This window comes from Carassius auratus, chromosome 34, assembly GCF_003368295.1.
Source record: "Carassius auratus strain Wakin chromosome 34, ASM336829v1, whole genome shotgun sequence".
NCBI lineage: Eukaryota > Metazoa > Chordata > Actinopteri > Cypriniformes > Cyprinidae > Carassius > Carassius auratus.
This window is the reverse complement of record NC_039276.1, coordinates 20,278,367-20,292,110: the sequence shown is the minus strand read 5'-3', so window position 1 is coordinate 20,292,110 and position 13,744 is coordinate 20,278,367. Positions and strand designations below refer to the sequence as shown.

Here is a 13,744-nt window from a genome sequence, read left to right as displayed (position 1 = left end):
ACAGCAGTGTGTCTCTAAAATAAGCAGATATTTTAGGGCTGATTGAAGGATAAAATATTCAAATGTTTGTTGTTACATGGGAAAAAATATGACAAAAATTATTAAATTAGGTTCTAGATACTTATCAGTAGACGAAAGCATAACAAATAAGGCAAATCTGGGAAATGTTTTGATTTGTTATAAATATCAGTGTTCAGAATGAGGCCTATTGTTTAAGTAGTTCCTATGCCATGGCCTATAGGAAGTGACTCACAGGCATCCCTTAAGCTTTGAATTTAACAACAAATGTACACATCTTGTAAGCCCATTACTGAACTGCAGCAGGGGGCAGTGCTTGCCCCAAAACATAGATCTAAGGCTGACTGGGTTTTGATAGAATATTACAGCTGTTTACAAACCACAGACATATGCAGGTCAGTTATATATGTGCTGGAATGTTATTGAAGGGTCGAAGTGCTGTACTACTACTAATGTAAGAGACTAGAGGTCTGTAAATGTAGTTCAAAAAATGAACCTTTAAGGGTTAAACAGCTTGTCTTGGAGCAGTACCCTTTCTTTACACCTAAATTGTTCATAATATAATAACTTAATAAATCACTTTTAATCAGACAATAGCAGGTACATTTTGTTATTGGTTTTGTGCAGAACGCTGTTGTAATATATTTTCAAATGTAATTAAATCCTGTGATGCAAAGCTGAATTTCTCGAGTCTTCAGTGTTAAGTGATCTTTCGAAAATCGGTCAGATTTGCGCGAGCCGTTCCTGTCGAGAAGCGGATGGTAAACATGCTATGCTATTGGAAAATCCCTTTAAAATGATCGAACATGATCTTAAAGAGGCACATAAACTCGAAAGACCGGCGAAAAGAGGAGAAAACATAATCTTGCACCAGCAGTAACACATTAAAATATCATGACGACCTTTACTAGAAGATTTAGGTAGATTTAGGCTATCACGTTTTATTGTAGGCTTAGCCTATTTATTGTATTACTGTATTTAACTTGTTATAGAATTTATACTAGATAATCTGTTAAAGGAATATATTTGTGATCTGTAGCATGTTGTATCTATTGTTCCTAAATGCTAATGCTGTTTTTTTTCTAAAACAAATGTAGATTAATGAGAAAAAAAGGCATTGGACTGGTGATGAATAATATGCTAGCCTACATAATTACATAATAAGCAAGTGCTGTACATTGGCCAACTGAGAGAGAGAGAGAGAGAGAGAGAGAGAGAGAGGACGAGTGTACAGTCACTTCTTTGTAATATCAGCTCTGTTTAGAGCTCGACTCCTCATTTATCAGCTCTCGGGACAGACAGCGTGAAGTCTCCACCGCACTGCTGTTATTTCTACACGACCATTCACACGATTTACAACTTACAACAAACGGGGGAAACATTAGCCTAAACTTTTGGGGTTTGCTACCTCCTCTAGCGAACTACATCCTCGACGACAAACAAGGTCTGGTGATGTTTGTATTACAGTAGGCTATAATTTTGTTTTATTTCACTCGTTTATGATAAAACGGTATTCTAATTATGAACTATAACTTGTACTATAACTAAGACAATGTTTACCACAGACGCACTAAATGCATTTTTCATTAATTACACGATGAAACCTGTTCATTAATTAGCCTATAAGATTAAAGTACTTTTTTTAATTGCCCTTTAAGTTTGGCAAAACCACGTTTTCTTTTAAGGAAGCATTTCTGAGTTTAATGTTGCTATGGAGTTAATAGTTCTTGAAGGTCTAGATTCTTAGATGTTGGTTTATGGATTTTTCATTAGGCCTATAATGGTTTTGAACTACAATGAATAAAAAAGTTGATTATATAGGCTATTAGACTATAAAAGTTTGTTTTGGTTCCAACTGAAACCAGTTTTATGTTGCAGGGCAGGCTATGAAAACAGCTCTGCCCTTATTATTACAGTTTTGATTCATCCTGCAGTGGTGTGGCATAATTACATTATAATATCAGCTGTTGCTCATTGCACCATTTTCATGCTGTGACAGCTCAGTTGTGACATGAGCTGCCTTATGTTGAGCTCGTAGTACTGTAACAGCAGGCACATTTGTTTCATGAGGGAGAGAGAGAGAGAGAGATATAGAGAAGATGATCTCATATCTCTCATTAGGATCATAAAGTCTTCTGGAAGCATTTTTGGAAAGATCCTGCAATGAAACATTCCTCTTGAGTGAGGTTTGTGAGTTAGTGACAGAGCTGAATCATAAAAACTTTCTATGTTATTCTGGTAAAACTGATCACAGACATCATAAAAAAAGATGTCTTTTTTTAGGGGAAAAAAAGAAAATGATTTTATTAAGGTCAAAAATGTGTGTGTGTGTGTGTGTAAGTTCCAAACTAAAACCACATCTTTTCTTTTCACTCATAGCCTCTCTCTCCCTCTCGGTCTCTCATTCTACTCTTGCAGCAAGAACAGGGAAACACCCATCAGGGACATCACAAATCTTTTTGTGAAATCGACAAAGGACTTCTTGCAGAGGAGTTGAAGTCCCTGAGCAGGACACTGTTGGGTAATTCTATAAAACTCTGAAATGTCTTTCAAAGTGCATGTGGCGCAGAGTAAGTTGTAAAATCTGGGATCAATTTCAACCTATAATAACTATATTTATATATGTGTGTAATAAGCTTAAAGTGAGAACTAATATAGACAGACGCCTGATAATTGTCTCTCTACTTTATGTCTATTTTTTTTTTCTTTTTCTTTTTTTTCAGTGATTTTGCAAAAAAAGAGTCAATCAAATTTACTGGGAATTCCCAGTAATTGAACATTTCTATTTAAAGCAAATAATAATTATGTTTAGACTTTTATTTGTCCATTTTTTGTAAATTAACTAGCCTTTTCTGAGTGAGAATTGTTTCCAAGCTTTTTAGTAAATCCTACTCCACATTTTTTTCAGTGTATGTGCCGACTTTGTCTTTTATATTTCCCTTTAAAATCTAAAAATCTCTTAGAAGGAATAAGAATAGATACACATAAGAGAGTTATTGTCATACAGTAAAAGTAATGAGCTAAAAAAGATATTTAACTTAAGATTATCTTACTTTTGATTGTCAAATACAGTTTGAAACATTGTTGAAATGTGTTTTTTTTTTAAATGTTAAAATAGCATTTAATTCTGAAAAGACCCCAAAAAGAGTAAACATGTGGTGCTATCAAAACATTACAACAATTGCAACAAGTTAAAATGGCACGATTGCTACAGCAAATGCACTTATATATTATACTAATATCTCATGTTCACTTTTGTTAACACTATCATTAACCTTCTCTCGCCACTCACTTTTACTTTTCCAAAATTTTACAATATATACAGCAACCAACATAATAATACATTTGCAGGATTCATATTCATTTGTTTTGAAAATTCTTTTCTGGATATTTCACTTTGAAAGTGACGCAAACACTTACACTTCCACAGAAAAAAAACAATCAAACATATAGTTGACATTTGAGACTTAATACTATAGAAAAGCACTAAAAGTTTTTCAGTTAGAGTGTTTTCAGCTTGTTTATTTTCATATAAAAATACAGCATGCAGTTGCATCAAACAATAGTATAAACATCATTCAATGTAAATTCTGATAATCGTATATAATAATTGCAATTTCAAGGGAATAATCGACAATTATGATTTTTTGTCTTTATTGTGGAGTCCTAAAAACATCACCTTTAAGTAGGATGACCATATTTTAGTTTTCCCAGGGTGGGACCGAGCGGCAACCTCGTGCTCTCTCTCGTGAAGCCAATAAGGAAGTGACTAAAACTGCAATTCGCCGACTGGCCGCTTGAGGCTGGCTGCAGAAGAGAGTCAGTCCCATAGACTCCCCATGTTAAAATGCCCAACTTTACAGCAGAAAAAAACATGTTTACAGCCTGGTTCAAAAAATGATTTTGGTCTATATAGCTATTTTGCCCTTCATGACAACTGTGAGGGGGGTGAATTTTTTTATAACTCATCCGTTTAAATTATATTTAGCCTTAAAGTTCTGCATAATTAAGGGCGTGGCCACTTGAGTGACAGGTGGATTGCCACTGCTGACAATGCCGTCGCGCTAGGTGGGCGTGGCTTCAGCAATCAGCTCCCGCCTTTTTGCCCATTTTCTATTTTCCGGGAGAGTCGCGTGGTGACGCGCTGCCAAGATGGCGATGGCCCGCTCTGCACACTTTAGGCTTCAAAACCAAGGGGCAAGGAACTCGACCGGAAGTTGAAGTCGGGTGGGGGCTGTCATCTTTTAGCAGAACTTCACTTGCGTTAGCATTCCCATTGACTCCCATTCATTTTGGCGTCACTTTGACAGCGAATAACTTTACATCTGAGGCGCTTAAAGACTCTGTTTGTCCATTATTTATTTCTAAAGATACACGAAAATGTATAAAGGGCTACATTACCTTCTATGTTACATTATGGCCCCGTATAAACAGTTTTTGTAAAAAATAGGCTAACGATTGCGTCATAACCACTCGGCTCTCTGTCGCATTACCGTACAGACAGGTGGAGAAGCTCGCCGGCAATTAACTTAATATGGCGTACTGGCGTTACATTTTAAAATACTATACAAAATAATTAATCAGAATACTTACTCCTGCTCACTCACGACAAAGAACTCCCCGCTCAAGCTCGCCGTCTCTGCAAGATTAACGATGGCAGTTTGCACGCACAGCCACTTAGAAGATTTACATCTGTCAGACAGGTTGCTGACGTCGTCAAGCTTCGTTTGAGTCTGCGCGTCAGAAACGGAAGTGCTAAAAAAACGCTAAAACTGGGCTTCATTTGTCTCAGTTGAGTTCCAATGGGGTCGCTGTGTCCATTTCTTTTACTGTCTATGTTCAAAACCGCTATTGAGGAGTCTATGGGTGACGTCACGGACACTACGTCCATATTTTTTTACAGTCTATGGGTGGGACTGAGGTTTGATTGATTGATGGTTAAAGTAAGCGAAAAGCGCCCAAAGTAACGCAATCCACAATAGAATAGAATGGCAACGATTTAAAAGTATCCCAACTACATGGAAAAAACGTCAGGACTTCCCTGCATCCAACACGAGCTGCAAAATCCGAATCCCAGACATTTTGGGTTATTTAGAAATCCCGGCCGGACGCAGATTTTTAGGTCCAAAAAAAAGAAAAAATGTCCAGGAAAAAGAGTATTTACTGTATGGTCATCCTACATTTAAGCAAAAAGTCTCAATTTGTTTTCCATTTGATCTCTTTAAAACACATATTAAAGAGCTCTTAAATGTGTTTTTTTTTTCTTTTCTATTTTGTCTATAGAATGATGGCCCAAGAAGACGGGGACTATGTAAACGACACTTATGAATACATGGAATATGGATATGTAGAAGAGACCAAGGCTGGAGGCTACACTCAGAGAGAAACTCTTCACATCATTTCAGCGATTATCTACAGCCTGGCGTTTACTCTGGGTGTAATTGGGAATGGCATGGTCATCTGGGTGACCGCCTTCAAAAGCAAACGGACTGTGAACAGCATTTGGCTGCAGAATCTGGCCATCGCTGACTTTGTGTTTGTTCTTTTCCTGCCGTTCTCCATCGACTACGTGCTGCGAGACTTTCACTGGATCTTCGGGAAGATGATGTGCAAGCTGAACTCGTTCGTGTGCACCATGAACATGTACGCCAGCGTGCTGTTTCTGACCGTCCTGAGCTTGGATCGCTACATCTCACTGGTCCACCTGAACTGGTCGGAAAGGTACCGAAACGTTCGGAGGGCCTGGTGGGTGTGTGCACTCATTTGGTTCACGTCCTTCTGTCTAAGCTCTCCGGCGTTGATATTCCGTGACGTAATCGAGCATAACGAGAAGGTTGTGTGTTTTAATAACTTTCATGATGAGGACAACAAGCACATGTTAGTGGTGAGGCACATTGCGATGGTTTCGCTGCGCACCATCGTGGGATTTCTGCTTCCGTTTGCAACCATCACCATCAGCGGCGTTCTGCTGGCTATTAAGATGCGGCAGTCCGACTCGGTACGTGTGAACAGCTTCTCCAGAACCGTCTCTGCTGTGATCCTTGCTTTCTTCTTATGTTGGGTGCCTTTTCACACGTTCAGCCTGATGGAGCTGAGCATTCATCGCACCACCTACCTGCACTCCGTGCTCATCGTGGGCTTCCCACTCGCCACCAGCCTGGCCTTCTTCAACAGCTGCGTCAACCCGATCCTGTACGTACTGCTAACCAAGAAGGTGCGTAAACTGGTGAGAAAATCGTTTTTGAACTTCACCAAGAACTCGCTGAGGGAGCTCAGTCAGTCTGTGTCTGCGACGGAGTTAGACTCAGCACTGCCCAGCTTCTCTCCTGAAGAAACCACAGCCAACTCCTGCGTCTGATGAGCTCAGCGATCACCTCAAACGCACATGAACTCAACAAACTTTGAGCTTTAAAAAACAAAACATCTAGAGCTCCAACTGCACTAAAAATATACTGGGAAATACTGGCTTTTATCCCTTATATAGTACATTACAGTAGATATGTATTTAATGGATCATCTATTTGTATGTATGTTGTTCAATAAAAAAAAAAAAAATCTAAAAATCATATATAGCATCACCTGTAACTATATGAAAGGAAATAATGTACTTTTTTTCTACTAAGTATTTCTGACGAGTAGTAGAAATGAATGATATTGCGGCTCTGTTGAACGGTCTTTGTTTAAAAAAATGATTTCACAGAATCAGTAAACTTGCTAATGCTAATGTACACTGCTTAATCTGTAAATTATTAAATAAAAGCAAAAAATAAAATACAATGAGGAACGTATAATGTAAGTGAATGGAATTGATCCTTAAACTTTGAAATACGCAGTGTTTTAGTATAGCCTTAACACATAATATGCATATTAACAGGTTTTTAGCATTAAATATTAATTATTACACTTTTCTATGTAAAGTTAAATGCAGTTTTACAACTGCAATGAAAATTTAAACTATATGGCCTGGTTCCCCAGACAGGGGTTAGATTAAGCCAGGTTTAATTCAAACATTTAAGTATCATTTATAAATGTGCCTTTGAAAATAACAAAGCAATGGCACTGACATATTTTAAAATCTACTTTGGGATCAGGCTTAAGCCTTGAGTATGAAACAGGGTGTAACAATATAAAAAAAATAATTTTAGCATTAAGGTCAACATAAGTGCTTTTCAATATTTTAAGCCTCATTCTTTTTTTAGTTGTGACTCATTAAAGCCTTGATTTTTATGGAAATGAGGGTTAAGTTGAAATATATTTTGTCAACATTATCACACAAATTAAAATCTATATATTTCTTATAAGTAAAAACAGAAATTTGGAAAGTACAGATAACTTTCAGTGTTACAAATAACTTTACTTCTCTTTATTTAAAAGTCAAAAAGTAGCTGAAAAAAGCACACAAAAAAGCCCAGGGCTGGTAAAAATGTGGCCTAATGTTTAAAGACAGCACACTTACTAAATAGATTAAGTGTTTTGCTCAAGAACAAAGTAATAAATGGCTACACCTAGAGGAACATAAAAAAACATTTTCATTTAAAAAAAAAAAAGAAAGAGTTGACTGTTGACAGATATACAGCTCTTTTGTTTACACTAAAAACTACAAACTAAAGCATATCTGAAAAAGAATAACCAGTTTTCCACACTAATCACTTTGTGAAGTTACACCACAGTTGCCTAAAATTTCAGAAGCTATTTTTATTAAACTTCTTTGGGACTGATGACGATACTGAGAATTTAAACTTCTGCTTGTTTTTCGTGGATTTGTTTTTTGTTTTCTTTGACGAAATGTCTGTTTCATATGAGTCAACAGAATTGTCGAAATACTGGCTATTTCCAAACAGGATTCTTGAACAATTCCTGTTTTTAGTCCCATCCCCAAACGAGTAGGAGAAAGGAGAAAGTATTTTACCATACTAAATAAATGCATAAATAAAATAAATAAATGAAATAAAAATACAGTTCAGTGAATATCCACACTGTAGTTTATTGTGGGGTTCCCCTTTGCTTGTTGCCTAGGGTGTTACACAATCATTCGAGATTAGTCAAATAAAAAAAAAAAAAAAGGAAGAAAAAGAGCCAAACAGCCAAAGCACAAGCCAAGGAATGAAGCTAGAAATAGGGCAGAAACAACAACGGGTTTACCATTAACACACACACAAAAAAAACTATCAAGAATGACAAAATACACTACATACAATACGTACATTCACAAAGAGCCACTAGACACTGTCCAATACATAACATTAAACAGCATTCAACAAGCGGACCATGTTTTGCACTCTTCAGAAGAGACACATTTGTATTCATACCACATATGCTGAGAAGATTTACATCTGTTTAGAGTTTGCACGTCCTCGCCCATGTGTGCAGTTCAATGAAATGAGTTTATTTCAGTCTTTAAGATGAAGTTAATAATTTCTCACACAATATAAACTTTACCAAGTGTTTTCAGACAGGTTTCTCAAACGTTGCCCTCGAGTAAAAAATATTGGTATGATCATAACAGGGTTGAGTGATTGAGATTGAAGTAAGATGGAAATGCATAAATGCACATGTGGTCCAAATATTGCTATTTCTGGATAAGAAATGTTAACGTTTGTATTGGAGATAATTATGCAGTAACAGGCTTTGACTCATAGACTGTGTAAAAACATGGACGTAGTGTCCGAGAAGTCACCCATAGGTTTCTGAAGAGCGTTTCTGAAGCCAAAATTGGGCGGAGGAGGGAGTCACCATTTTGGCAGTGAGTCACCATGCGTCACTCCAGGATAATCGAAAATAGGCAAAAAAGCAGGAGCTGGTTGCTGAAGCCACGCCCACCTAGCTCGAAGGCGGTGACAGCAGCGGCAATCCACCTGTCACTCAAGATGCCACGCCCTTAATTATGCAGACCTTTAAGACTTAATATAATTTAAACGGATGAATTCTAAAAAAAAACACGCCCTCACAGTTGTCATGAGGGGCACAATCAGCTATATAGACCTAAATCATTTTTTGAACCAGGCTGTAAATGTTTTTTTCTGCTGTAAAGTTGGTCATTTTAACATGGGGAGCCTATGGGACTGACTCCCTTTTGCAGCCAGCCTCAAGCAGCCAGTTGACGAACTACAGTTTAATTCACTTCCATAAGGGCTTCACGAGAGATAGCGGGAGGTTGAGCTTGGTTTCACACAAAATTTACTTTTTGTCAAAATTATGATATTTGATTTTCATCTCTGGAGACAGTAAAAAAAAAAAAAAAAAGGTAAAAACATCTGCTGTGTAACTCAGAGAGTAACGTATTTGTTGAATGTGCAGTTTATGAAATGTTTCTTTGTTTCCTTCAAAGAATTATTGTCTCTGAAAGTCTGCAGATGTCATCTTATTAAAGTGTTTCTTTTATTTGAATTCTGTGTCCTTGGTTTTATGTTGTCTCCTTGAATCTTCATTCATTACTTCCATTGCTTTCACAGATACTGCAAATAATTTGTGGTTTATTTATGGATGCTGTTATGAAAATTAAATAATGAAATATAATTTCACCCTCCCTTTTATGTAAATTGCTTAATTTTCCCCAGATGGACCACATTTGTGTGGTATTCTATTGATTTATATATACAGTAAAATAAGTATATTTTTCAAGAGTAATTTCAGTACTACAAGTCGTGAGACACACATGGACCACAAATGGCACAGTTTCCTGAGATTGATGGAAAACTGCCTAAATATTTGCACATAGCTTCATAATTAGTTTTGTAAAATGAAAGAGCTAAAGATAATAATACAATCATATATAGTAACGGTCCCTTTGTTTGAACTAAAAGTCTTTTTATATTGTGATTTCAGCATCATGTTGCATTTTTTATGCGCTGTGGGTGGTGACCCCCGTGACCCTCGGCTATATGAATGTTATATCAAAATGAGGGCATTTCAATGGTATCTCTTCTATAGGATTACCTGCATGCTGTGTAAAGAGGATTGTGATAAAGCATGATTGCTTTACAAAGAAAACATAGTGTCAGTAAACCATGGTGATGACCTGGGTATTTTGAATGGTTAAAGCATTCATCTGATGCTATTACTAATACATGCAAGCTAGCATAACATTTTCTGAATGGGTGTACCATGATTCAGTATAGGGAAGAGGTAAAATAGTTGGAAATTTACTCTTGTGGAAATAAAGTATTCTGAGGAATACTTAAAAAACAATAGTAAATGCAGGCAGTTGAACTTGAGATTGTTTTGAGCCACTTCAGTAGGACTTTAGTACATTTCAAAAGAACTTCTATCGTCAGTATGGTTAAATATGGTTAAAGCATATTGCTGGATGTACTGACGTGCATTTATGGTAAGCTACTATTTACTGTACTTTAATTTATTTATACATAACTGTAATTTGTATTGAAACGTGTGTCATCTATTTAAATACCATTTTTATTACACATTTGTAAATTTAGAGTTGGACATTTCAAGTTTTTATTTAAAACATAACACATTATAGTTAAATCACAATTAATTGCTTTAGTTAATACATCAAAATATGTGTACATGAACGCGCAATAAAAGATTGTACAATTTTTACTTTCGAAGTAAAATTTGGCATTACAAAATACTTTTTAGTACTTAAGTGTATGTGTGTCTAGAAAGTAAACTTTAAGAACATATATTATCTGCAAACATAGTTTTTCTTTAAAATAAATGTTTTATGGATTTGAAGGTCACATGCACATTCAATGCAATTAGGTAGCCATTGTTGAAGGGTGTTCCCAAACCCGCACAGACTGTATCAGTGTTGTTTTTGTCGATGAAGTGTGGAACAGCTTCTAACGATCATCTGGTCGATGGAAAATCTTTACCGCAGTCTCACAGGAGAGTAACTCATGTTTACATTCCTCTTTGTGTCGCATATCAGCGTGGCATGTCAAATTGCTGGTCCTTTCAGCAAGTCTCTTCACATCCCTAAAGCCCCACCAGTTCAGAGACAGAAATGTTGTAAACATGTCTTCAAACGAGTGCTTTTACTGTTGAGTATTATTGAATTCAACTTGAACATTGACATGTAAGTGTGAATATGCAACATCCCAGCTGTTTCATTGTAGATGAATGATACAATCCAGTTGTTTTTCACAGCAATGCTATAGAAGAACCTTTCAGTGTACCTTCATTTAAAGAACCGTTTTCAACTATAAAGAACTTTCCTCCAACTGAAAGGTTCCATAGATGTTAAAGCTTCTTCTTGGAACTAAATGGCAATAAGGAATAAACACGGATGCACTTTTATAGGCCTTATTACAGTGACTCTAAACTGTTTAGACACTTTTCAGACACTTACTGAAGATCATGCTAGAAAATTTCATAGCTGATTGTCTTGACTCTTTGCATTTCTAATTAAAATGTCATCTATGTTTCAATTTGCTATTCTGCACCATTTTTGCGTCTTTTATTCAGCTGATGATTCTTAGTGGATTTATGAAGTCGGTTCAAGCTCAAATCCTATCAGAGGAACCATAGGTGTAGAGACTCACATAAACTATCAACACGATCAGCTAACGGTCGAAAACCACAAAGTTTCACTGTTTGTCTTCCATTTGAAAAGCATAACCCCATCTAAAATCTGTTGTTGCTTAAAAAGTATTTCAACGTATCTTCTAATTTTATTTTATAAGTATTGCTTTTGTTTTAATATATATGCATAGCTTAAAACTGCCCACAAAAAGCCCCTGGTCACAGTTCACATTAAATGCATAGAAACGATATATCAACACTGTGCTGAATGACTTTTGTGTTTCATGGATGAAAGAATAGCATGCAGGTTGGGTGGGTCCAGTTTTATCTGGGCAAAAATGCATGCTTTTTTTTGTATCTATTTTATTTCAGCCTTCAGCTGTGTTGTTTAAGATTGCAGACGCTATTGTTGTTGATGTAATGTTATTTCACTAGTGAGTCACTGCACTTTGAATATAGGCCAAATAAACTCTTGAAACATCATTCATGCATGTAAAAGCACCAACTTGTCTTTGATGTTTTTTTTTTTTTTTTGTAGGCTTCTTATGACATGTACAAACAGTTATCTACTAAGTTATCTGTCTGCCTTTTATGTTTGAGATCTCAAAGTCTGCAGAGCCTCAGTTAGTTCTGTTGGATCACAGTTGTTTCAGGAGATTGTGTTGGCCATGAGTTTTGGTTCCCTGCAGTGAGAGGCGCAGCTGTTCCGATCCGCCTCAGGACTGTCCCGCTTGTGACCAGGTCAGCATCATAAAGCTGGTGCAGACAGAACAGAGATGACTTATGGTTCCTGTTAAACTGTGTACACAAAGCATTTTCCAAAAATTATTTTGAACAATGAAAAGTCATTTGTAACTACGCAGTCTTGTGATAATGCGATTAACTGTATATTATCTTGTTTATTACATGGATACTTACCAATTTAACTGTCCCTTTAGCTTTTAAAAAAAAGTACATTGCAGAAATTGCATATATACTGTATATATATTTTTTATTTAGGATGAGCTGCACATTCTCCTATATCATACTGTACGAGTCATAAAAGTGTGAAATATGCTCAAATTCAATTTAAAATATCAGATGTTTCTAGCAAACATTTACAGAGTTATTCATGTTAACCAGCTACTTGTCTTCTATTTTGTTTCTCATCCAGCATTTTGAGTCGGTACTGATATATTATATACTGATATATTAAAACACCCGGATACTCTCACCAGCAAGAGAAAAACATTTTCCATCTGAAAACATTCCCGACGTTCCATGTTTCTGCGACGAAACGTGTTTTATTGTCCCTGTGGTTTAGGACCCATCTGTGAGGTTTGGCAGCGATCTGAATTGTTTCGCAGTAAAAGAGAGCAGGACACTCACCGAAACCATAATAATACACTGTATTCATGCACTCGACATGTCCGGCATTTCAGTCTTATCTTCAACATTTGGAAAACAGATTTTTCTTTCTGTGTTGTTTCTAGTTTTGCATGACTTATATTCTGTCCAGATTATAAGAGAACATCCCATATGTGTGAAGGAATTGGTGGAAACTGTGGTTTCTAATCATTATATATATATATATATATATATATATATATATATATATATATATATATATATATATATATATATATATATATATATATATATATATGATATTTAGACAGACTTAAAGTTCCAGATCTATACTTGTGCTCTTTTTATTTGGGTTATTTTTCCTTTAATGTAAATAAACGTGTGTGGTTTATACCCGTGTTGCTGTTGATTGGGCTGACATTTTTGACACATCCAAACAAGAGAAACGTATCTCAAACCCCGATGCACACCGTTTTCAGGAAACATGTCGCTCAAACCGGAAACCTCAGCAAAGCGTTGTGCACCGGTTTGAGCTTGAACTTGCCCCAGGTGTGTGAACTTGCCAAACTTAATTCCTGGAGGGCCGGAGCCCTGCAGAGTTTGGTTTCAACCCTGCTCCAACACACATACTATGTAGTTTTCAAATAAACCTGAAGGATTGGATGGTTGGATCAGGTGTGTTTTGTTAGGTTTGAATCTAAACTCTGCAGGGCTCCGGCTCTCCAGGAACTGAGTTTGACAGCCTTGATTTAGTTCAAAAGGTTTTCAAGGATGTGAGTAGCATACAATCAGTCAAGCATGAGTCAGCCAGCAGACCCAGATCTGGGCTACAAGCCAGGGAAAGAGGCCATGAGAAATAATCCACCCAACGTGTTCTTCCTGCTGGGGGCAGATG

General features: G+C 36.5%; 1 protein-coding gene across 2 annotated transcripts; it reads left to right on the top strand.

The window, feature by feature from the left end:
* Positions 1-1,229: 1,229 nt before the first annotated feature.
* On the top strand, positions 1,230-9,402 carry LOC113053491 (G-protein coupled receptor 1-like). 2 transcript variants are annotated; one of them, XM_026218574.1, is made up of 3 exons: positions 1,230-1,462; positions 2,437-2,539; positions 5,302-9,402. In XM_026218574.1, exon 3 carries the CDS (start codon positions 5,303-5,305, stop codon positions 6,374-6,376), a length of 1,074 nt encoding a protein of 357 aa, XP_026074359.1. In that variant the 5' UTR covers positions 1,230-1,462; positions 2,437-2,539; position 5,302; the 3' UTR covers positions 6,377-9,402. The 2 variants fall into 2 exon arrangements, with proteins under 2 accessions (XP_026074359.1, XP_026074358.1); XM_026218573.1 differs by having other exon boundaries at positions 2,398-2,539.
* Positions 9,403-13,744: the final 4,342 nt, after the last annotated feature.